Source organism: Equus przewalskii, chromosome 1, assembly GCF_037783145.1.
Source record: "Equus przewalskii isolate Varuska chromosome 1, EquPr2, whole genome shotgun sequence".
NCBI classification, from domain to species: Eukaryota; Metazoa; Chordata; class Mammalia; order Perissodactyla; family Equidae; genus Equus; species Equus przewalskii.
The window spans coordinates 93,390,141-93,413,317 of NC_091831.1; the positions used below are offsets into that span (position 1 = coordinate 93,390,141).

At 55.6% G+C, this 23,177-nt stretch overlaps 2 protein-coding genes across 5 annotated transcripts; one reads left to right on the forward strand and one right to left on the reverse strand.

Annotated features, from left to right (window-relative positions):
* Positions 1 to 4,826: 4,826 nt before the first annotated feature.
* UNC45A (unc-45 myosin chaperone A) lies at positions 4,827 to 22,740 on the forward strand. Of its 4 annotated transcripts, XM_008512635.2 has the most exons (23): positions 4,827 to 5,903; positions 8,267 to 8,432; positions 8,620 to 8,830; positions 9,326 to 9,705; positions 9,932 to 10,093; positions 10,336 to 10,372; positions 10,671 to 10,846; positions 13,103 to 13,195; positions 13,712 to 13,879; positions 15,034 to 15,202; positions 15,486 to 15,656; positions 16,389 to 16,560; positions 17,173 to 17,473; positions 18,287 to 18,381; positions 18,602 to 18,743; positions 19,126 to 19,266; positions 19,473 to 19,600; positions 19,752 to 19,818; positions 20,269 to 20,382; positions 20,605 to 20,720; positions 21,587 to 21,704; positions 21,812 to 21,967; positions 22,117 to 22,740. In XM_008512635.2, the coding sequence occupies exons 4-23, from the start codon at positions 9,700 to 9,702 to the stop codon at positions 22,372 to 22,374; spliced, it is 2,790 nt and encodes a 929-aa protein (XP_008510857.2). In that variant the 5' UTR covers positions 4,827 to 5,903; positions 8,267 to 8,432; positions 8,620 to 8,830; positions 9,326 to 9,699; the 3' UTR covers positions 22,375 to 22,740. The 4 variants fall into 4 exon arrangements, with proteins under 4 accessions (XP_008510857.2, XP_008510856.2, XP_070427235.1 ...); XM_008512634.2 differs by lacking the exons at positions 4,827 to 5,903; positions 8,267 to 8,432; positions 8,620 to 8,830 and having other exon boundaries at positions 9,539 to 9,750; XM_070571134.1 differs by lacking the exons at positions 4,827 to 5,903; positions 8,267 to 8,432; positions 8,620 to 8,830 and having other exon boundaries at positions 9,570 to 9,705; positions 10,528 to 10,846.
* On the reverse strand, positions 5,239 to 6,995 carry HDDC3 (HD domain containing 3). The gene is made up of 4 exons (XM_070571468.1): positions 6,741 to 6,995; positions 6,372 to 6,427; positions 6,019 to 6,259; positions 5,239 to 5,727 (listed from the first exon to the last, which is right to left on the reverse strand). The coding sequence occupies exons 1-4, from the start codon at positions 6,850 to 6,852 to the stop codon at positions 5,597 to 5,599; spliced, it is 540 nt and encodes a 179-aa protein (XP_070427569.1). The 5' UTR covers positions 6,853 to 6,995; the 3' UTR covers positions 5,239 to 5,596.
* Positions 22,741 to 23,177: the final 437 nt, after the last annotated feature.

The window sequence follows — 23,177 nt, forward strand, 5'->3', positions numbered from 1 at the left end:
ATTTTTAACAAGCTCCCAGGTGACTCTTCTGCAAACATAATTTAGAAGTGGGCCTAGGATTTTAAGGCAAGCAGCAGCCCCCTAGCACAGAGCTCTGGCCCTGAGGCCTCATAGTTCTGAGAATTACAATCGTAATTGGAACCAAGACGTGACACAGAAGTAACCTTAACCCCTGCAAATGGATAGAATTGTGCTCCCCCCTGTACCCCTCCATCCACCTAGAACCATCCCGGCTCTGGGGAGGGCTCTGTGGCCAGTTCAAACCATGGAGAGAAAGGTGGACTCAAACTGTTTAAGAATTGGGTCCTCCCATGCAGGGTGAGCCGGGCCCAGACAGCGCTCTGATTTGGCTTGTCCAGCGGGTGGGCATAACTTTAACCTGAAACTGACCTGCTTACCACTCTCTGTCACTGTGGTGAGCTGATGACACCCGTGCACTCACAGCGGGGGAAGTCAGTCTGGGTGGTAGGAACGAGGCTTATCATCCAAGATAGAGATCTCTGATCAACATCTTTGTTTTTCCCTAACAAAAATGTGTACAAGGAACAAACACTTGAAGGGGCAATTCTCTAGTGAGAAGAGATGACAGAGGAAAGATCTGATCCTTCACAACGAACTTTAGTTTCACTTAGGGTCAGTGGGAAATAAATTCAGATCATAACAGCTGCCAGGACCAGCAGGTCTGCAAAGAGCCTCCATCCATTTTGGCTTCTGACTCTGGACCTCCCTAGTTGAGAATAAACCTGAACAGAAAGCGAACCCTATGTCATTAGGTAGCCTGGGCTAATGGGGAGCATAAGTGGGGTTGGGGACCTGGACATCTCAGCATTTGGAAGGTGACAGGGTTGATGATTTAAGACAAAGCATCAGTGTGGAAGCCTTGAGAAGCTCTCTCAGTGGTGGAGGAAAGACTGAGGTTTTCGCCCATTTTATGGTTTAAAAGTATTATTCCAGGAGTTCTTTTTCAGAAGAAATAGAAGCACACCTCAGGAGGATGTTCACTGGAGCGCTATCTGCTGTGGTGGAAAATTGAAAACAAACCTAATTGTCTATCAAAAAGGGAATGAAATACTGTCCATTCACATAATAGATAGAAAGTAATTTTTTAAAATAATCCAGACATTTACATGTATCAATATGGATAAATCTCAAAAACACCGGTGAGGGGAAAGGAAGTTGCAAAGTGATCCGTCCTTATGACATTAAAATACTCAAAAACAAGTACTATGAGGACAGTCTTTTCAACAAACAGTGTCGGGAAAACTGGATATCCACGTGCAGAAGAATGAAGCTGGACCCCGGCCTTAGACTGTATACAAAAACTAACTCAAAATGGATCAAAGACCCAAATGTAAGAGCTAAAACAAAACTCTGAGAAGAAAACAGGAGGAAATCATGATATTGAATTTGGCAATGGTTTCTTATATATGACACCAAAAGCACAGGCAATAAAAGAACAAAACAAACTGGACAACATCAAAATTTTAAACAACTGTGTATAAAAGGACACAGAGTGAAAAGGCAACCCACATAACGGAAGAAAATATTTACAAGTCACATATCTAATATGAGGTTAATCCAGAGTTTATAAAGAACTCCTACAACTCAACAACAACAAAAACTAAAAAATGGGCAAAGGACTTGAATGGACATTTCCCCAAAGATATACAAATGGCCATTATAAGCACAGGAAAAGATGTTCAGCATCACTAATCATCAGAGAAATGCAAATCAAAAACCACAGTGAGATACCACCTCACACCCGCTGGGCTGGCTATGTCAAAACAACAGGAAATAGCAAGTGTCGGTGAGGATGAGAAGAAATTGGAACCCTTATGCCTTGCAGGTGGAAATGAATAATGGTACAGCTACTGTGGAAAACGGTATGGCACTTCCTCAAAAAATTAAAAGTAGAATTACCATGTGACTCAGGAATTCCACTTCTGGGTACATAAAGAAATGAAAGCAAGGACTCGAGATACTGGTATATCCATGTTCGTAGCATCCATGTACAATCACCAAAAGGTGTAAGCAACCCAAATGTCTATACCAACTTTTGAATGAATAAACAAAATGTGGGATATATATACACAATGGAATATTACTCAAGTTTAAAAAGAAAATTTTTTTTTTAAAGATTGGCACCTGAGCTAACAACTGTTGCCAATCTTTTTTTTTTTCTGCTTTATCTCCCCAAACCCCCCCCCCCCCCGCCCCACACCGTACATAGTTGTATATCTTAGTTGTGGGTCCTTCTAGTTGTGGCATGTGGGACGCCGCCTCAGCATGACCTGATGAGCAGCGCCATGTCCGCGCCCAGGAACTGAACCCTGGGCCGCCGCAGCGGAGCGCACGAACTTAACCACTCAGCCACGGGGCCGGCCCCAAAAAAAGAAAATTTTGACATATGCTGCATGAATGAACCTTGAAGACAGTATGCTCAATGAAATCAGTCAGTCACAAAAGAACAAATACGATATGATTCTACTTATATGAGGTATCTAGAGTGGTCAAATTCATAGAGGCAAAGTAGAAGGAGGTTGCCAGGGGCTGGGGGGAGGGGAGTGGGGCGTTAGTGTTTAATAGGTATCGAGTTGAGTTTTGCAAGATGAAAGTGTTCTGGAGATGGATGGTGGTGATGGTTGTATATCAGTGTTGCTATGCTGCTTGCCACTGAACTACACTTAAAAATGGTTAAAATGATACATTTTGTTTAATGATCTATTTTACCACAATTTAAAACATTTTTAAGAAACAAATACTATGTATTCACAAAAACCTATGAATTTACAAAAGTATAAAAATTGACTGGAAATGGACACCTCACATTTGTAATAATGTTAACATTGTGGAAGGGGGCACTGACAAATGGGGATGGGGATCAAAGGATTATCTTTCGTGTATATATTTTATAAAATGATTTGATGCACCTATGACAAAGGGATGAGTTCTGAGTGGGAAGGCAGATGTTTGTCACATTATTCTCTGTTGTTGTGAGTACTGTGGGGTCAATTCCCACTCCTGGGGCCCCTGTGGACAGCAGAGCTGAACCCAACCTGGTCTTTTTGCACCATCCTCTCACCTTTCAGCACTGCTGTTCATGGAGTTTTCATGGCCCATTTTTCCAGCAGTGGGTGGCCAGGTCCTTCTTCCTAGTCTGTCTAATCAGGAAGCTCAGCTAAAACCTGTCCACTACGGGGGACGCTGCTGGTACGTGAAATACCAGTGGCACAGCTTTCAGCATCACAGCAACACACAGCCGCCACAGTATGGCAACCGACAGACGACACGCAACAGTCTTGGTTCCCTGACCGGGAAATGAACCACTAGACCACCATTAATCTCTGTATCCTTATGTAAATATAGAAATGTAATTTTAGCAAATCTCCAGAAAAGAATAAATGCAATTATAGTATTAAGAAACAAGAGAAAGACAGTGAGTGAGGGAGGGCAGGAGGGAAAAAGAAAACCTGGAAATCTAGCAGGTTCTTAGCTCTCACTTCTAATATAACAGCTGTTCGAAGGGACGGTCAGATCCCCAGGGTGGCCAGGAATCTCTCTGTCTTCATTCTAATTCTAGGCCAGAAGTAAACCTTCCAGGTCCCAGCCCAGCAAAAGCCAAAGTAAATACACATGTAACCTGTGAGGTGCTCCAGACTTAAGGTCGTAATGTATTAATGCTCATTTCCTGATGTTGACGATTGTAGTTGAATTACATAGGAGAATGTTTTTGTTTAAATATGAAGGTATTTAGGGGGGAGAGCGCACCAGGTCAGCAAATTAACCTCAAACGGTTCAGGGAAAAAAGTTACTTATCCCATTTGTCTGTTTAAAAAAAAAACTATTGAATTAAAAAAATATCTCCCACATTGGCTCAGATCAAACAGGTTACCTACGGAGGCCTCAGACTGAATCCAGATCCACTAGCTGCTTCAGACCTGATCTTTCCTATTCCCAGCAATCGGGGCTGACCTCAACTGTGGTCATTCTTGTCTGGCTAAAAAGACTCAGGAGTGTGGCAAAAAGAGAGAGAGGTTCTGGTCCCAATCCTGTCACGAACCAGTTTTCTTCACCTCTCCGAGCTTCATATTTCTTCTCTAAAATGAGACAAAAATTCTACCCTGCATCTCTCCTCTGGTTATTATAAAGAACAGACGAGGTAACACATGCCAAAAGGTTTTGTAAAACATGAGGCCCTGTGATGATCTCTTGATCTTTGCATTTTCTAAAGGTACAAAAGGGATTAATGTTTGTTAAATGTCCTGAAACTCTAATTTTAAGCCACTTAAGAACTGAAGACTAATTTTAAAACTTCGGTAAATATTGTTTTTAAAAGTGTAAGGAAGTACTTTTAAAAATCCTGTAAGCATGCCCGTCAAAACTAATTAAAAAAAAAATTAAAACCAGAATTCTCCAAAACGTATCAAACGCTGGCCTGCCTTTAAGGGGATTAAACTTTTGAACTTTGTTTATTCGTTTATCTGGGACCGTCTTGAAACTCGTTTTCTTTTAAAATCACCTTTTTGTTGCCCTTCATCTTTTTTTCCCCAAAGCAACTGCACTGGGGCCTTTTTTGGGTAAATAACCATCATGGTCCAAAACGAAGTGGCCTTTGACCTCACAATTTCCCCATCCCCCAGTTGCACCCTTTTCAAAGGGACTTGATGCGCATCAGGTGCTCGACAGCGACCACGATCCGCACGCGGTGGTCCCGCCATGCGGCCGCCACAAACAGCTCCGCCCCTCGCCCAGGCCCCGCCCAGCGCCGGACTCCATGGGCGGGGCTGCCCCGGAGCCACTTCCGGAGGCGCCCGGAAGTTCCTGTCGCTTAGCAACCAAAGGACCCTGCCATGTGATGGGGCTGAGACCTCGGGGTTGAGGGGGGTTACCGACTGCGGCCAGTGTCCGCTACAATCTGCCTTGCTCAGCAAGCGCTGCCAGTAAGCAGGTGGCGCTCCTTTCCCACATCTGTCATCCCGTCCAACTTTCTTAATGAGGAAGACCACTACCGTTTTTTGAGCACCTACGTGTCAGTCTCCACCAGGCACGTCACATAATCTAACCCTGGAAATAGCACAAGCTATCTCACTGATCAGGAAGCCAGGCTCAGAGGGGTTGAGACCTCAACTTGAGGGACCAGTCCCAGGACGCACACAACTGGAACCCTGCCCTGATGAAGGGCAGGTATCCCGCCTACCGGTTCCCCACTCAGGAGGCTGGAGAAGGAGCAGCAGCAACTTAAATCTTCACCTCAAATACTTTATTTTCCATAATGACTTATGAACTAGGGCTTATATAAGCCCAAATCCCTGAGGGGCCAGAGACTCCACCATGCAAAATCGCAAACAGACCCAAGGGAGAAAGGCAGTGAATGCACTAGAAATGGGTGGGGTGCATCTGATTCCCACAATCCAGGGTTCAGCTTAGTTGGCAGGAAATCTTCGGCAGGCGGAAAAAAAACAAGTGGTTTGGCCCCTAATATCTGGGCTGAGTGAACCAGGAAGGGAGCAGGGGCGGCACAGAAGGGCTGGAGTATGAATCCTCTCCTGCCTGAGTAAGGCTGGAGCCTGTGCCACCTGGTGGCTCCAAGCACCGCTCAGAGTGTCAGCCCCCGCTCCTTAAGCAGCTGCTTGAGAGCCTCTTCCAGCTGCCGGTTTGTTCCCTGAAGCCCCTTCACCACCTGTGCTGCCCACTCGAAGTATTCCTGGACTCTCTGTTCGGACCATCCTGCAGAAGAACGGACAGAACGCTGCTCTCATGTAGCCTCCAGGACAGCCGCGGATGGTGCTTGTCCCGGAGGACTTGGGGCAGGGCCTTGGGAAGGGTTCCTGATCTGTCCTGAAAACTTCCCCTTGGCCCAGCCATCGTATTTCTACTGTATGAAGGAAGATCAGAGTGGTCTGGTAGGATTCGTTTGGGGAACGCCCAGGCTTTTTTTTCCCAGGGGAACTGACCAACCTGTGCCTCCAGAAGGTGGACACGCCTCCCCTTTCCCTGAGATCAGGTTGGGGCGCGTACCCTCTGGGGTGCAGCGATTCAGGTCCCTCAGATTGTACAGTTTGTCTGCCAGCTTCACCAGTTTCGCCCCCGGGCTGCTGTGGGGCGCCTGCTCCACCTGCAGCCGCTTTCTCTCCAGCTTGGGCAGAGTCTTGTCATCCGTCACCTCCTCCACCAGACGGCGCACTTGCGCCCCGAAGTGCAGCTCCACCTCATCCAGGGTGGTGTCCGTGTCCTCCACGGTGTCATGGAGCAGGGCTGCCTGGGGACAGGCTTCCACTCAGCCCTGGGACGCCGCCAGCCAAGGGGTGCCCGGAGCTGAATGGCGCCCGTGATCCCCACCCCAGCCTCCTGGACGAGAAGGAGGAAGTTACCTGCAACACCACAATGTCAGTGATTCCCGCCTCATGGGTCAGGATCCGAGCCACACCTGACGGGGCAAAGCAAGAAGTCAGACCAGAGGGAGCCCCAGGGCGGCGCGTTGTGGGTTTTGTAGAGCCAGATGTGGCCCATCACTAACTGGGTGACCTTGGACAAGTCCTTTGCTCTCTTTGGATGCGAAGTGTACAAAGGGGACAATCATGCCTGCCGCCTAGGGTTGTTGTGAGGCTTAAACACGAATAGCGTCTGGCGCAAAGCTGGATACACAGTCAGTGCTCAGGAAGGAGCGAGCCCTCCGCCTGCCCTTCCCGGTCCCCACCCCCTAGACGCCGCTGCGGTTGCTCCCCGGGCGGCGCGCCCACCGATAGGGTGGTTGATGTAGGGGGTCCCTTCGGGGTCCTTCCGCCGCTGCCATCGGTGCTTGCGAGCCGCGAAGTCTGCAGCCTCCAGCAGCCGCGCCGCCTCGGAGCCCATCGCGCGGGTCCGGCGGACGACTGCCGTCCCGGGAGCCCGGGGAGCCCGGACGGAGCGTCCACAGCGCCCCCTGGCGCCGCGGAGGCCCGGGGATGGCGGAGTGTGGCCGGGACGCGTTCCTCCGGGGCTGACCCTCCCGGCAGACAGTGCGGGGTGCTGGGCAGCTGTCCTCAGCATCGCAGCCCTGGTTCAGTGCGCTCTGCTGGGGGTGCAGGAAGAACATGGGCTGGCTCTCTAGGAGCCCGTAGTCTGGAGGGAGGAGGAAGACCGACAAGAAATAAGACGGTGGGCTCATGGTGTGCGCACCGGGGACTGGGTTACGGTGGAGGAAGGGCCATTCACTTAGTCTCTTAGTCAGAGGCAGATTGTCTCAGCAGGGGTCCCTCCCTTCATGAAAAGTCAATCTTCAACCTGTCAGTGCTCTGAAAATTCTCAAAGAGCTTTAAAAAGTAGTTCTCCCTGCAGGGATGGGCCTGGTTGCTCTGGGCATGGGAGCCTCATTTTGGGGCCCAGAACTTCTGGAAATTGGAGCCTACGCAGCCCTACCTAATTGAGCTAGATTTCAGCTCCCAGGCCGCAGTGATGTCTCTGCAAGAACCGTTTTCTTTGCTCTCAGGTGCTGGGACAAAATTTCTTTCTTGTGCCACAAAGGTTCCTGCTTCAGTCCCCAGGCACCTGCTGTGGGCCCGTGGGGTGATGAGTGTTGACACTGCTGTTCTGGGAGCATGGTGTTGTCAGGCCTCAGTAGGCACTAGAACAACACTGAACACTGCTGGCTGGTGGCCTCCGGCCTTCTGGATTAATTCTCTGTCCCCGTGGGTGGCAGCCATGAGGTAGGAGGGGTCAGAGGGCCCCAGAGGCCCCAGAAGAGCATTCCCTGTGAAATGGGGCTCGTTAGTTGGGAAGTATACTCCAGGCAGACAGGTAGCCTCTGTGCTCTGGCTGGTAGCTGGGGCAGATGAGGGCTCAGGGGGAAGAGCTAACGAAAGGGCCTGCCTCTGGTCTTCAGCTAGTGTTGGTGGTTGCCATGATGCAGAGGTTAGGGAGGGAACATCCAGACGCTGGAGCTCAGGTCTCCGGGGCCTGACATGGAACAATCAGAATTCCCAGGGCTTCCACACAGCCGGAAAGTTGAGAGTGGGTGGAGAGAAACACATTTGGCTCTAAACGCTTATCTGTTCTTCTGGCTAATGGCTGAACTTCTCTGTCATCCCCCATCCTGTCCTCTAGTCTTCTGAGCCTTTTTCCCTTCAGCTCAGAAAATCTTGGGCCGCTGGGAGCCGCAGCCCCCATTTTCCAACAGAAGATAGGAACAGTCACTTTAATCCCTCTCTAGAGGTCTGTGACAGGAAAGCTTCGAGTTTGTGTTAATGGTGTCCGCGGGCCTTCATTTTCATTTCCGTGCCGTCTGCAGCCATGGCTTAGAAAGAGAGAGATCGGGGCTCCCAGGAACCGGGCTGAGGAGGAAGTGACTTTCATGGACTTCCAGAGGACGCAGGGCCTTTCGCTCAGGGGCCTGTCTGGGGGGCTACTGCTGGTCTTCAGCTGGATGACCCTTTCCCAGCAGACCTCTCTCTCAGGTACAGCACTCTCCTCTGCCCCATGCCCCGCTTCAGGTCCCCTATTCTCCCAGCTCGGAAGCTGATGGGGCGGAAGGGAGCCGGTCCACCTGAGAATGTCTGATCCCTTTCACTCTCCCCCAGGGGTGGAGCGGGGTGTGGGCGGACCCTTCCGGCTTGTCTCCAGCCCCCTTGCTCCTCCCTTCAGCATTGGCCCGCCACCCTCACTTGTGCCGGACCACCCGGGAGGCAGGCGGCCGCCACTACCCTGGTTTCTTCTGTCCTCGGCTCTCTGACACTCGCGAGGAAGCCTACTGCTGCCACCTGCAGGCGGCAGGGGGCTCCTGCTGCACCCGGGCTGAATTCGAGGCCTTGTACCGAGTCAACCTGTCCTCCCTTCCGCCTCCGCCCACGCTCAGGTGCGACCTCCAGCCCCAGAGCCGCCGGAACACCGGCAGGGTGGTCCAGGATCTGGGGCTCTGTTCCTAAATGCTGGGGTGGGGGGCTTGTAGCGTATAGACTAGTGGAGGGATAGACCTCAAACAGAAAATCACGTAAATACGTGATTACAAACGATTCCGCGAAGGAAAAGTTGAGGGGCTGTGAAAGCCGGTAACAGGGAGCCATTGCATGTGTCGTGGGACCGGGGCGGGGTGGGCGGGGCGGGTGTCAAGACAGAGGATCTCGTAGTCTGTGGATTGCACACGTTCTAGTCGAGGTTTTCAATCCTGAATCTGTGCATGGAGGGCTTCAGGGTACCTGTGAGCCTCCTGAATTTGTATTTCACAAACGCTACTTTTATCAGAGGAGGGGGTCCCGAGCTTCCTCCCGACTCTCGGGGGCTCTGTACCCCACAGGATGCAGCAGCGAGAGTGCGGCGGGCCAGCACCCTGATGCTCTCGCCTTTCCCACAGGGGCCCGGGCCCGCTCCTCGCGCTGGGCCTCTACAGCCTGCTGCTGGTGGTCCTGATCAGCGCAGACCTCGTGCACTTCTGCCGCGGTCGGGGCCGGAGCCGCAGCCGACCAGCCCCTCGGTCCTCCGCCGCGCGCCCCCTGCAGGTCCCGGCGGGAACAGACTAGGCGAGCCCGGGGCTTCTCTGCGCCTGCGCACCCAGGCCGAGCGCTCCGCCTTGGCTCCGCCCCCGACGCGCCCGCCGTGGCCCCGCCCCTTCTCGTTCACCGCCTTGGACGCCGGACTGGGGCGGGGCAGCGACGGCAGATTCCTGAGCCCAGACCCACCCCCGCCCCAGAGACTGCGGCTGCGCGGGCCCGGGACATCTGCATCGCGATGACTGTGAGTGGTCCACGGACCCCCGAGCCCCAGCCCGCCGCCCCCGGGGTGCGTACCCATCCCCCCGCACCATCACCTCTTCGCTCCAACTCGGACCATTCCCCGGCCTCCTCCTCCCTCCATCTTGGCCCTCAATGGGACTCGTCCGCGACACGCAGCCTCCTCTCCTCCCTACTCCCCGGCTCTGCCCTGAGCCCATCTCCGACGCCTCCACCCCTTCCCCCCACAGGCCAGCTCAGTGGAGCAGCTGCGGAAGGAGGGCAACGAGCTGTTCAAATGCGGGGACTACCAGGGAGCCCTGACGGCCTACACCCAGGCCCTGGATCTGGGCGCGACGCCCCAGGACCAGGCCATTCTGCACCGGAACCGGGCCGCCTGCCACCTCAAGCTGGTGAGGGAGCGGCTCCTCTTCCCCTGGCCTGCCGGCCCCGGTTTGCCCATCTCGCTGCTCCTCGGGCCCCGGCTGGGCATTCACCTCCCCAGGCCACCCACACTTGTCAGAAATCTTTTGGGCTTCTTGGTCTGGTGGGCGGGGGGGTCGATCAGGTGACCGTAGAGAACAGCCCTCCGCTCCCATTAGTGCTCTGGAAAGGAGATGGCCAGCCCCTCAGGCCTCTGTGCCTTCTCTTACAGGAAGATTACGACAAGGCCGAAACGGAGGCATCCAAAGGTAGGGTGCTGCCGGCCCTTGTGGGGAGCTGTGGGGCTTCTATGGTGGGCAAGGACCCTGGGGCCACCGCACCTTCACAGTCGCCTTTCCTTTCGCCCCTGAAACACATCTGCCTTCTTTCTTTCCCACTTCCTCGGGTGTCTCCTTTTCTGCAGCTACTCTCACCCTTTCTGAGGCTGGAGTGCTGGGCCCCACATTCGTCCCCCCACCTTCCTCTGGCCCTCGAGATCTTTCCCTCTTGCTCTTGCCTGGAGACGGAGGCCTCATGGGTGCTGACAGAGCTCCCGTTTCTGCTCAGCCATTGAAAAGGACGGCGGGGATGTCAAAGCGCTTTATCGACGCAGCCAAGCCCTAGAGAAGCTGGGCCGCCTGGACCAGGCTCTCCTCGACCTGCAGAGATGTGTGAGCCTGGAGCCCAAGAACAAAGTTTTCCAGGAGGCCCTGCGGAACATCGGGGGCCAGATTCAGGAGAAGGTACGTGAGTGACCAGGAGAGAGCAAGGCACTGACTGGTGGTAGAGGGGCACTGGTCCACGGGCCTGGGTCAAGGGTGTAAAGATAGTTCTCCAGAGAGGAGGTACCTATGGCCAGTGAACTTGTAGAATGATGCTCACCGTTGCCAGCAGTTACGGAAAAGCAAATTAAAATAGCAAGGGGCTGTAGTTTTGGTGGTCTAAGCATTTAAAGTTTGCGTACTTTGCTAGAAGGAGGGAGGCAGACACAGAAGTGGTGAGGTTAGGGGGACATGGCTCACGCATGACTCCTGGAGGGGATATGAGTTAGCACAGCTGATTTAGTACAGCTCCTTTAGAGAGCACGTTAGCATGTCTCTTAAAATTGTAAAAGAGCGGATCTTGTGATCCAGTATGCTTACTTCTTGCTGTCTGCTCTAGAGAAGCCTTGCTGTGTGCACAAGCAGGCTGGCTATGTTTATTTTGGCTTTGTTTGTAGTAATAAAGTCAAAACTTGCCTAAATGACCAGCAGTAGGGGAATGGCTAAATAGCCTGGGTGATGTCCTTCCTACAGACCCTGTGTTGTAGTTGCTGAGAACAGGTAGACCCACAAGTGTGGACATGGAAGGCAGATACTCGTCAAATGGAAAAAAGCAAAATATACAATAACATGTATAGTACGATACCATTTATGTTAAAACAATCCCGCATGTATACACCCAAAATATGCCATGTTTTCTGTGGGTCTGCTTGGGTAGGTAAACACAGAGAAAAGTATTTTTTTGGTTTTTTGAGGAAGATTAGCCCTGAGCTAACATCTGCCACCAATCCTTCTCTTTTTGCTGAGGAAGACTGGCCCTGAGCTAACATCTGTGCCCATCTTCCTCTACTTTCTATGTGGGACGCCTACCATAGCATGGCTTGCCAAGCGGTGCCATGTCCACATCCGGGATCTGAACCAGCGAACCCTGGGCCGCCGAAGCGGAACATGTGCACTTAACCTCTGCGCCACTGGGCCGGCCCGCAGAGAAAAGTATTTTAAAAGACATACATCTGGGGCTGGCCCCGTGGCCGAGTGGTTAAGTTCGCGTGCTCCGCTGCAGGCGGCCCAGTGTTTCGATGGTTCGAATCCTGGGCGCGGACATGGCACTGCTCATCAAACCACGCTGAAGCGGTGTCCCCCATGCCACAACTAGAAGGACCCACAACGAAGAATATACAACTATGTACGGGGGCGGGGGGCTTTGGGGAGAAAAAGGAAAAAATAAAATCTTTAAAAAACAACAACAAAGACATGCATCTGGGGCCGGCCCGGTTGCCTAGCAGTTAAGTTCACGTGCTGCACTTTGGTAGCCCAGGCTTTGCAGGTTTGGATCCTGGGTGTGGACCTAGCACGGCTCTCAAGCCACGCTGTGGCAGGCGTCCCACATAAAATAGAGGAAGATGGGCACAGATATTAGCTGAGGGCTAATCTTCCTCAAACAAACAAACAAACAAACAAAAAACATACGTCAAAATGGTATGTTTGTGTGACCTCTGGGGAAAGGAATGGGATTGAGGGGGATTTTCAAAAGAGAGCTTGCTTCGGCCATTAATTTTTTTTTTAATAAAGAGACATCACTTGTGTGGTACATATATTTAAAAATTAATTTAAGAGGAAGAACCTGGCAAGCAGGTCGCCTGGGCCTGGCAGGAGACTGTGCTGTGATGGGTTAGTCATGTCTGCACAGATGCACGAGGGAAGGGGGGCAGCATGCATACTAGGCAGCTGTCCACGTCTGGGACCCTGGGGAGAAAGAGTACTCATTGAGAGTATTTTTAGAAGCTGTCAAAAAGAGAATTCTGGAGCTGGAGGGAATGCTAGCAGCTGCCTCATGGCCTGCCGGCTCCGTCACAGGAGGCATAAATGTTGAGTTCGGTGCCAGGGGTGGAGCACCGTGCTGCCACAACAGAGATGGCACCACTGGCGGTGGGTTGCCTCGTGGCTGGCAGGATGCCTCCCCTTCTGAGTGGCACCGCCTTCAGCATCGGTGCTGCCCCTGCTGCCCGAGAGGGAAGCAATCAGAGAAGTAAACAGCCTCGGGAAGTTCAGGAGAAGCTGGCTGGCGAGTCTCTTCCTGCCCAGGGTTGCTTGGTGCTAGCTTGAAGCCCAGGCATCCTTGCTGGGCCTCCCAGAGACAGGCTCTAGGCCTGGGAGGAGCCAGAGAGAACAAACGGGCAACTTGTTGTCTCTGGCCAGGAGAGGTGATGTTGTTCATGCTTTGTTGGTTTGTCATAGGTGCGATACATGTCCTCGACGGATGCCAAAGTGGAGCAGATGTTTCAGATACTACTGGACCCACAGGAGAAAGGCACTGAGAAGAAGCAGAAGGTATAGGGCCCGGACTGCGTGAGTGGGGCTGAACTCCCACGAGAGCTGCCCTTCCATAGCACCCTCCCTGTGTGCTGACGTTGCCCCCGAAGCCCCTGTTGGCCTGGTCTGCTGGATGTCACTCCTGAGATCGTGCCGCTGGGCCCACAGACCCTGGGTGGGAGCTCAGAGGGCCTGCCCCTGAGTGTGAGCCATGCAGAGGGAACAGTGTTCACTGAGCGCCCTGTGGGCCAGGGCCTGTGCCAGGAGCTAGGGGCACAGAGGTGACTGAGGCACTGTCCCTGCCCTTCAGGCTCTGCCAGAGATTTGGGACCCATTTACTCTAACCATCGACCCTGAGAGCACGCTCTTCCCTCTACTTACAGAGAAGGAAATTGAAGTTCAGAGAGGTTAAATTTGTGGCCACGGACGCTCAGCTGCTCAGTGGAAGCCATGAGGTCCCGAGCTCAGGGCCTTTGCTTGTCCTGCCCCTGCTGTGTGCAGGGTCCCCGTGGTGATGTGCTTCCTCTGATGCAGGCTTCTCAGAACCTGGTGGTGCTGGCCCGGGAGGATGCCGGAGCTGAGAAGATCTTCCGGAGTAACGGGGTTCAGCTCTTGCAACGCCTGCTTGACACGGGAGAGAGCGACCTGATGCTGGCAGCTCTGCGCACCCTGGTCGGCATTTGCTCTGAGCACCAGTCACGGGTACGTGTGCCAGAGGGTCTAGTTATTACCTCCATCCGTCCGTCCATCTGTTTGTCCATCCATCCATCCATCCACTCACCCACCCTTCCACCCTTCTATTCTTCATCTTATTCCCTCCCAAAATGTAAGGTAGAGTACAAGGAGACATGTAATAAGAGAGGAAAAATTAAAATGGCACGAGAAAGGCCAACATAATTTGGGCTGAAGTGGGTGCTTGCTTTGGGTGGGCTCACAGGCGTGAGCTGGCTTCCCTGAGCCGGCTCACAGAGGTGCCTGTCACTGACTCATTCATTGTCCATGTGGTAAAAGCAAGCTTGTTGCAAAGAAAAAGGCACCTGTCCTTCCCCACAAACCAAACTGGGTTCCCCTGGAGGGGGTCCTCACAGTGAGTGATGTGGTCAGTGATGTCACACACAGCATCTTTACCATCGAGACAGTGACCAGATGTGAAGGGCTTGACCCCGAAATGATTCTCAGCATAGACTGAGGGTGTCCAGCACAGACAGTTCAGCAGGAAGAGTCCTGCCCTGGGCCAGTGTCACGAAGGCCATGCCCCAGCTCTTGCCGGAGCTGGCTTGACCCAGGGGACAGGGACGTGGCCCTTGGTTGCTTTTAGAGGAGCCCACACTTCCTACATCAGAGTGGAAATGTGAAATGCTCTGCGAAAGCTCTTTAGGCCAAGTTCGGCTATATTTCTGGGTCTCCCAGAACTAAGAATGGTAAGAGCCTGTGAATTCTGTCTGCAGAATCCCCAGGGTGTAGACAGAACCTCAGCGTTGATATTGGGGAGGAACTAGGTGGCCTTGGGCCTGGTAGGCAGGTAGCTTTGTCCAGGCTGTTTCTCCTTCCTGGGGGGACACAGGCCAAAGCAGCTGCTTTCAGGGCCACAGTATTTATTCCTTGTCTTGTCTGGAGCCAAGGAGAGGAGACAGGGTGGAGAATTCCTCTGGAATGCTTTCTTTAGGAAGCCTTTCCAACGAGGTCATGCTGGGCCCCCCGGCCACACCCTCAGGCAGGCCCACTTGGTTTTCGTTGGAGCTGCTCCTTCCCCTAAATGTTTTCTCCCCTCGGGCGCCCTTCCCTGGCCCCCAGTTAGGGGTCTCTGTGGCTGCCCTTCACCAGCTTGAGGCTCTGTCCACCTCTCTCCCACCCAGACAGTGGCGACCTTGAGTGTGCTGGGAACGCGGCGCGTGGTCTCCATCCTGGGCGTGGAGAACCAGGCTGTGTCCCTGGCTGCCTGCCACCTGCTGCACGTTATGTTTGATGCCCTCAAGGAAGGTGTCAAGAAAGGATTCCGAGGCAAAGAAGGCGCCATCATCGTGGGTGAGTGGCAGCAGGTCTGTGGTCCTTTGGGGGTTGCTGTCGTGGAGGGGAAGGGGCTGAGCCAGCCAGGCCAGCTCGTTGGGGACCAGACTTGCAGCTGCAGGTTGTTCAGGAATATGGCTTGGTGTTCCAAGTAGCCAGGGCACCTGTGGGCAAGGCTGGAACCCAGCCCAGAGCCCAGGATGCAGGTTCCCCTACCCCGTATCTTCCTGGCCTATTGGGGAAGTTCAGGGTCAGATGGGCTGGGCCACCATGTAGCCCACCGATGTCGTCTTGTTGCCAGATCCCGCCCGGGAGCTGAAGGTCCTCATCAGTAACCTCTTGGAGCTACTGACTGAGGTGGGGGTCTCGGGCCAAGGCCGAGACAATGCCCTGACCCTCCTCATCAAAGTGGTACCCCGAAAGTCTCCCAAGGACCCCAACAACAGCCTCGCCCTCTGGGTCATTGACCAAGGTAGGTGATGCCGTTTGAAAAAGAGCAAGAAAGAGCTTGAGCACGCGTGGCATCTTGCTTGGGTTGCGGGCCTGTGTATCCCCAGCAGTGATTGCAGTGAGCCCGGGGTCTGCACTGAAGTGCACCCTGTGGCCTGTGCTGCCCCCTCGGGGAACGCAGAGTTAGACCCTCAGCCGTGACCATGTGTGCTGCACGCACGTTGAGCAGGCCTGCGAGCTGGTTAACGGGGAGGAGGGATCAGCTTTCTGTATCTGAAGCTTTTTTTCAGTGAACGTGTGTTGCTTCTATATTCAGGAAAGAACATATGTCTAATATAAAAATTCACACTTCTCTTTTCCCCTAAAAGATAAGTGAGGAAAGCTTGGCAGAAGTCGCTGCACGAGCACACCTTCTGGGTGCTCCTCTCCCCTTGTTAGCCCCATAGTCCTGTGAGGTGTGGATGTTATTTTCCCCTTTAGATTTACAGATGAGGAACCTCAAAGCCCCAGGACATTGGGCCCCACGGGCAGGGCCGGCATACAGACCTCACTTCTAAGGTCCCTCCCTGACCCCACAGCCGCCTCCACAGGTAGCGAGTCAGCCAACCAGATTCTCTGCGCCTACCCTCCAGGCAGCCGTGTGCCCTCTGTTACCTCGTCCAAGAGGGGTCCTGCTTTTCTGTCCAAGGAAACATCTCCCCTTTGCCTGTAGGGGTTGGAACTAGTGTTCTATCTACACAGGGTGTCTTTTCAGGTCTGAAGAAGATTCTGGAGGTGGGGGGCTCTGTGCAGGACGCTCCCGGGGAGCTCACGGTGACGGCCAACAGCCGCATGAGCGCCTCCATCCTCCTCAGCAAGCTCTTTGATGACCTGAAGTGCGATGCCGAGAGGGAGAATTTCCACCGACTCTGCGAAAACTACATCAAGTAAGGGAGTCGGCCCACCTCCCACCGCCGGGGGTTCCAGCAAGAGCCGCGACTCTTTGGGGAGGAACAGCAGGCAGAGGTTTTCTGCAAGAGCAGCCTTGAGGAGGTCTAGCAGGGGCTAGCATAGCGGTCCTGGGGCCTACTTCTTATTCCAAAGTGATGTCCCCAGGGATGCTGGTTCTCAGATCGTTTCTCCTATAATGCGGCAGATGCCATCGAGCACGCACTATGTTTATGGAGCACTTAGTGTGTGTCTGTTCCGACACAGCAGTAACACCACAGCCCTTACCCTTATGGAGCCTCAGCTGGAGAAGACTGGCGACAAATTATGAAACCAGCAGAGCAGTTTCAGATCCTAAGTACAGGAAGGAGATAGATGGGGTGTGAGTGAGAGTGACCTCTGTAGGGTGGGGTGTCATCAGGGACGGCTCCCTGAAAGCCGAGAGCGAGAAGGCCGGCGCCCGCTGTCGGGAATGTGCTGGGCTTCCCGTCGGCAGTTCCTTGCTGTTCCTGCCCGGGCAGCACAGGTGCTTGGCCCGTGGAGGGGAAGGCAGGGAAGAAGAGTCCCTTTATGCTGGCCTTGAGGTGACAGCTGTCACCTGTGCCCCTCAGGAGCTGGTTTGAGGGCCACGGGCTGGCCGGGAAGCTGCGGGCCATCCAGACGGTGTCCTGCCTCCTGCAGGGCCCATGTGATGCCGGCAACCGGGCCCTGGAGCTGAGCGGCGTCATGGAGAGCGTGATCGCTCTGTGTGCCTCTGAGCAGGAGGAGGAGCAGCTGGTGGCTGTGGAGGCCCTGATCCACGCGGCCGGCAAGGCCAAGCGGGCTTCGTTCATCACCGCCAATGGCGTCTCGCTGCTGAAGGACCTGTACAAGCGCAGCGAGAAGGACAGCATCCGCATCCGGGCGCTGGTGGTGAGACGGGCAGGCCTGGGCGGGGCAGGCAGGGGGACTGCCAGGCAGGGGGTCGGGCTGGCTGGTGTCTCAGGGTGTGGTCCTGCCCACTCTCGGTGGAAATATGGGAGGATGCAGGGCCTTGTCAAAGCCAGAAGCATGGGCCCTGGCTCCTCTCCCACAGGGCTCATGGTCAAGTCAGGGAGATGAGCCTTATACAGACGGAACACCTGAGAATGCAGGGCGGCACGTGCTGCCCGCTAAGGGTGGTGGGAGAAGCTCTGGAGGAGATGCTGAAGGAGTTTGGAGGACACAGTGGGCCATGCTGGTCAGAGGGGGGCTGTGTGGAAAGGTTGGGCCTGCAGGCGGCCCCAGGAGCTGGTGGTCTGGGGCCTGTGTGGCCTCCATGAGCCCGTCTAGCCTCCGTGAGCCCATTGCAGCCAGGCACCTTGGGGGAAGCTGGTCCTCCTTGGGGCCCTTAGTCCTGGGTTTCTCTGTCCCCTAAGGATCTTGGCCTTGGCTGAGGCACCTGTCTTCTCTCCACCTTTGCTCCACCTGTAAAGAGGTTTTTTGTATGACATGGAAAGGAACAGAGCAAATCCCGGTGCAGATTGGGAGGGGTTGGAGCCCAGGACAGCACAGCGGCCCATGTGTCAGTCTGTGCCAGTAGCTGCTTTTGCTGCCGAATGCTCTAGGTGGTAGCCTGGTGGGGGTGTGCGTGGCCTCCCGCGAGCCTGGCAGAGTGCCAGGGAGGGAGCCCCTGCCAGGTGTGGAGGAGCCCAGCTCTGCCTCCATCCCTAGAGGCCAGCAGCTGCTTCTCGCCTCTTCCCCCAGGGACTTTGTAAGCTGGGCTCGGCCGGTGGGACTGACTTTAGCATGAAGCAGTTTGCTGAAGGCTCCACTCTCAAACTGGCCAAGCAGTGTCGAAAGTGAGTCATTTGGTGTTGCCATGCCCCACCCTGCCCCGTCAGCTAGACGTCAAGAGAGGAGGGTCCGGGTGGAGGGTCCCTGGCTATCCCCCAGGCAGACTTCCTGGGTCCTGCCACATGATCTGCTTCCGTATGTGGGGCGATTTGACCCCCTGGTCCTGGTGTGCCCCTTCCAGCCCCCCCAGTTCTGATGGTCATCCACCGCCCTGCGTGTCCCCAGGTGGCTGTGCAATGACCAGATTGACGCAGGCACTCGGCGCTGGGCAGTGGAGGGCCTGGCCTACCTCACCTTTGATGCCGACGTGAAGGAAGAGTTTGTGGAGGACGAGGCTGCCCTCAAGGCCCTGTTCCAGCTCAGCAGGGTAGCTCCGGGGGTCCCTGCAGCCATCTGGGGACCCTGTCTAGAGTTAGAGCTTCCCAGGCTTTCTTGGCAGGTCTTGGCCAATAGCTTTGGTGGCCTGGGAGAGAGGGCTGGTAGCCCGAGTGGCTGCTCTGGGTGGCGTGGGCATACTGGCCTGCAGCAGCAGTGTCGGAAAGGACAGTCTCTGGTGGAGTTGGGGAGGTCAAGTATGTGAGCTCCCAAAGGCTGGCGCCAGGCAGGGCCCTGGGGAGGCTCCCGGCTTCATCCTGGCGCCCAAGGGGTCCAGTGAGGGTAGAATTGGGGGCCAGGGCCTGGGCAGCATTTATCCCAGTGCCGCTCTGCCCCCTGGGGTGGCCGACTGACTGGCCCTCTGCTCCTGGCAGTCCGAGGAGAGGTCGGTGCTCTTCGCGGTGGCCTCAGCGCTGGTGAACTGCACCAACAGCTACGACTACGAGGAACCCGACCCCAAGATGGTGGAGCTGGCCAAGTATGCCAAGCAGCACGTGCCCGAGCAGCACCCCAAGGTGAGGGGGCCGCTGAAAGGGGCTGGGGGGGGGGTCTCTGCATCATGGGGACCGGTTCACCTGGGGCTTCCATAGCAGACGAGCCTTCCGTTTACGCGGGCTTCTTTCCCTTTGTTTTCACATCCATCACTCTGTGCTGTGAAGAGGGTCCCCCTTTCCCTTTCTAGTCGGCCGGGGCCCCTCTGCTAAGCCACCTCCTTCCCCAGGACAAACCGAGCTTCGTGCGGGCTCGGGTGAAGAAGCTGCTGGCAGCGGGCGTGGTGTCGGCCTTGGCGTGCATGGTGAAGACCGAGAGCCCGGTGCTGACGAGTTCCTGCCGCGAGCTGCTCTCCAGGTGAGGCTGCCCGGTGGAGCCCCTCCAGCTCGGAAGCCTCGAGGCTGCCCGCGGACCCCCGAGGGGGCAGTCCTGGTGCTGGGGCCTCTGGGCGGGGCTCCGGGCTGCCTCCTCCGCCCAGCCCCGCACCCACGCCACCCTCTCCCCACAGGGTCTTCCTGGCTTTGGTGGAGGAGGCTGAGGACCGCGGCACCGTGGTCGCTCAGGGAGGGGGCAAGGTGAGCTGGCTTACAGACGCTTTCCTGATGGTCCATAAAACCCCAGCAACAGCTGCCACACCCAAGAGTAGTTTTAGATGTGGGATGGGAACATTGTTGGTGACTGGCAGGAATGTCTTCCTGTGAGAGAGAGATGCTGGCAGGGAGGGTTCATCAGAGGCCCCGGCACTTTGTGCCTCTTTAGGTCCTGAGCTCTCCTCCTTTGCGTGTGTCGTTGGCCCCCACCTCCCCCACCGCCCCACCCCTGTCCATGGCTCGCCCTTCATAGGTGTTTCAGGAAGCACTTGGGCAGCTTAATGAGAGGCCTCAGGGAGGTGGAGAGGGTCTGAGCAGGGAGCCGCGTCAAGCTGGGCAGAGAGGAGGAGAAAGGTGAGGGCAGTCAGGGCTCAGGGCCTGCTGGTCCAGTCCACTCCTGGGCGTGTCTGGACACTGACGGGCTTGTCCCCACAGGCTCTGCTCCCACTGGCCCTGGAGGGCACTGACGTGGGGCAGACGAAGGCGGCCCAGGCTCTCGCCAAGCTCACCATCACCTCCAACCCAGAGATGACCTTTCCTGGCGAGCGGGTGCGTGTCTTCCTGCCCCAGCCCTGGCCTCTACCCCTCCCTGGGCCCCGATGGCCTCTGACCTGGGCTGTGGCTCCTCCTTGGGACCAAGAGGAAGTGGCAGCTTTGCTGAGCCCCCGGGGCTGGGAGGGCAGCCTTCTCTCCGGGTGGACTCCCACCTGCGGGGTCCGTGGGTCAGTGGGGCTGGGGCGAGTAGCCCTGACAGGCACGTGCATACCACAGGTCTACGAGGTGGTCCGGCCCCTTGTCTCCTTGCTGCACCTCCACTGCTCGGGCCTGCAGAACTTTGAGGCACTCATGGCTCTGACAAACCTGGCGGGCATCAGTGAGAGGCTCCGGTCAGTGCCCTTGGGACGGGCGGCCTGGGCAGGGGGCGGCATCAGGGTTTAGATTATCCCCAGGGAAGCACTTTACAGTTTGGAAAGTACTCTGTGGTCACAGCTTTGTTCGAGCCTGGCAGTAACCCCTCTGTCACATCCAGCTGAGGAGACAGGCCAAGAGGTGTGACGTGGACAGTGCTCCATGAGAGGCGAGTCACCAAGCAGTAACCGTGCCGGCTCTGGAGTCAGACTGCCTGGGTTCAGATCCCGGCTTCACTGGGTACTAGTGTGTAAACTGAAACAAGTAATGTAAACCACACTGTGCCTCAGTTTCCCCCTCTGAAATGGGATGGTGATAGTGCCTATCTCATGGAGTCATAGTGAGGAGAATTAAACGAGAAAATACACGTACGAGCACTTGGTACATAAGTCCTGGCTCCTAGCAAGATGCCCAGTCGATACGTATTCGCTATTACTGCTAATCGTGACCTTGGGGACATTACTCACTGCTTAGCCTTGGTTTCCTCCTCTGCACAATAGTCATGCTCATCACACCTGCACCATCACCCTAGGGCCGTGTGAGGATTACTGAGGTAGTCCAAGTGCCAGGCCAGGAGAGTGCTTGAATATTCCGTGTTAGTGTCACCATCACCCCCAGTCTGGTCTCCCACTCTGAGCTGAGAGCATTGTCCACGGTCCCCTGCCGTCTCCTAGGCCTGGGCAGAAGGCTGGACCCCAGTGTAGTTCATCCCTGGTGGAGGAGGGCGTTCGGACATTGCCCAGGGAGATCCTCAGCTCGGGCTCGATTCTGTGGGGCCACGGGGCTGGGGGCAGGGGATGCCGAGGCTCTGACGATGCTGACCCTTCCACCCCTGGCCCGGCAGGCAGAAGATCCTGAAGGAGAAGGCCGTGCCCATGATTGAGGGCTACATGTTTGAGGAGCACGAGATGATCCGACGGGCGGCCACGGAGTGCATGTGTAACCTGGCCATGAGCAAGGAGGTGAGGGTCGGTCCTGGCGGTCGTGGCCGGCAGCTGTGCAGAAATACCTGGGCCCTGGCTGGGCTTTGCCCGAGCTGACTCCGCGCACACCCCTCATCTGGCCGCAGGTGCAGGACCTCTTTGAAGCCGAGGGCAATGACCGGCTGAAACTGCTGGTGCTGTACAGTGGCGAGGACGACGAGCTGCTCCAGCGCGCGGCTGCTGGGGGCCTGGCCATGCTCACTTCCATGCGGCCCTCGCTCTGCAGCCGCATCCCCCAAGTGGTCAGTGCCTCTGCTCAGTGGGAAGGGGAGGTGGGCCAGGAACCCCCAGCATGGTGGCGGTTGGTGGGGGAAGTCCCAAGGTGTGCGGGTGTGTCCCCTGTCGGGGTTTAGCCTGTTGCTCAGTGGTCACACCACTGTGTTCCCTGCAGACCACGCACTGGCTGGAGATCCTGCAGGCCCTGCTTCTGAACCCCAACCAGGAGCTGCAGCACCGGGGCGCCGTGGTGGTGTTGAACATGGTGGAGGCCTCGAGAGAGATTGCTAGCACCTTGATGGAGAGCGAGGTGCTGGAGATCCTGTCAGTGCTGGCTAAGGGCAAAGAGAGCCCCGTCACCAGGGTGGCCGCAGCTTGCCTGGGCAAAGCGGTGGACTATGGGCTTATCAAGCCCAACCAGGATGGAGAGTGAGGGGCTGCTAATGCACACGCTACCTACCACAGCACAGGGGGCCAGGACAGACACGGCCTTGCTGGTGGGGGCTGGGTCCCAAACACTTTGGCCTCTCCTCTGCAGCTGCCCTTTGATGTCCTCTGCTCTGAGTCAGGGGCCACATCAGTCACAGCCCTGCTCTGCCAGCACTGCCTCCAGCCTCACGCTGCAGGGCCCTCTCCTGTACTACTGTAGACAGCTGAGGGTGGGGAAGGTGCCTCCGAACTCAGCCTGTGGATTCCTGCACTGGGAAGGGCACGTTGAGCAGCCTCACCACCTTGAGCACCACCTGAGCCAGCTAGCAGGCCTGCTGCTGACCCACTAATAAAAGTGTGTGAACTCGAATGCGTGCCGCCTGTGGGCAGGGAAGGCTGGCGGTGGGCCCGAGTCTGGAACAGGAGCTGGGGGTGGTGGTGCACAGTGGAGCTCCACAGCAGCAGCAGAGCTGCCTTTACCGAAGGGATCTGGTGGATTCCCCACTCTAGAGCCCGCTGAGTTGCTAATCCTATTGGAGGGTCAAGGGATAAGCCTAGTGTTATGAACCTGAAGTGAGTTCGCTCACCCATTACCCAGCAAGCCACTCTGACAGCGGGAGTAGTGAAGGAAGTAGGAGTTTATTGCAAAGCATTGCAAAGCGCTGAGCAAGAACAGGCAGCTAACGCTGTGATCCTGAACTCGCCGAAAGCTACTTGCAAGGGTTTTTATTTGGGATTTTAGACAGGGGAGAGGGAGCATGTAGCTGAAGTTTACAATGAGTCACGGTAGCTTCTCAAGGCTCCTGC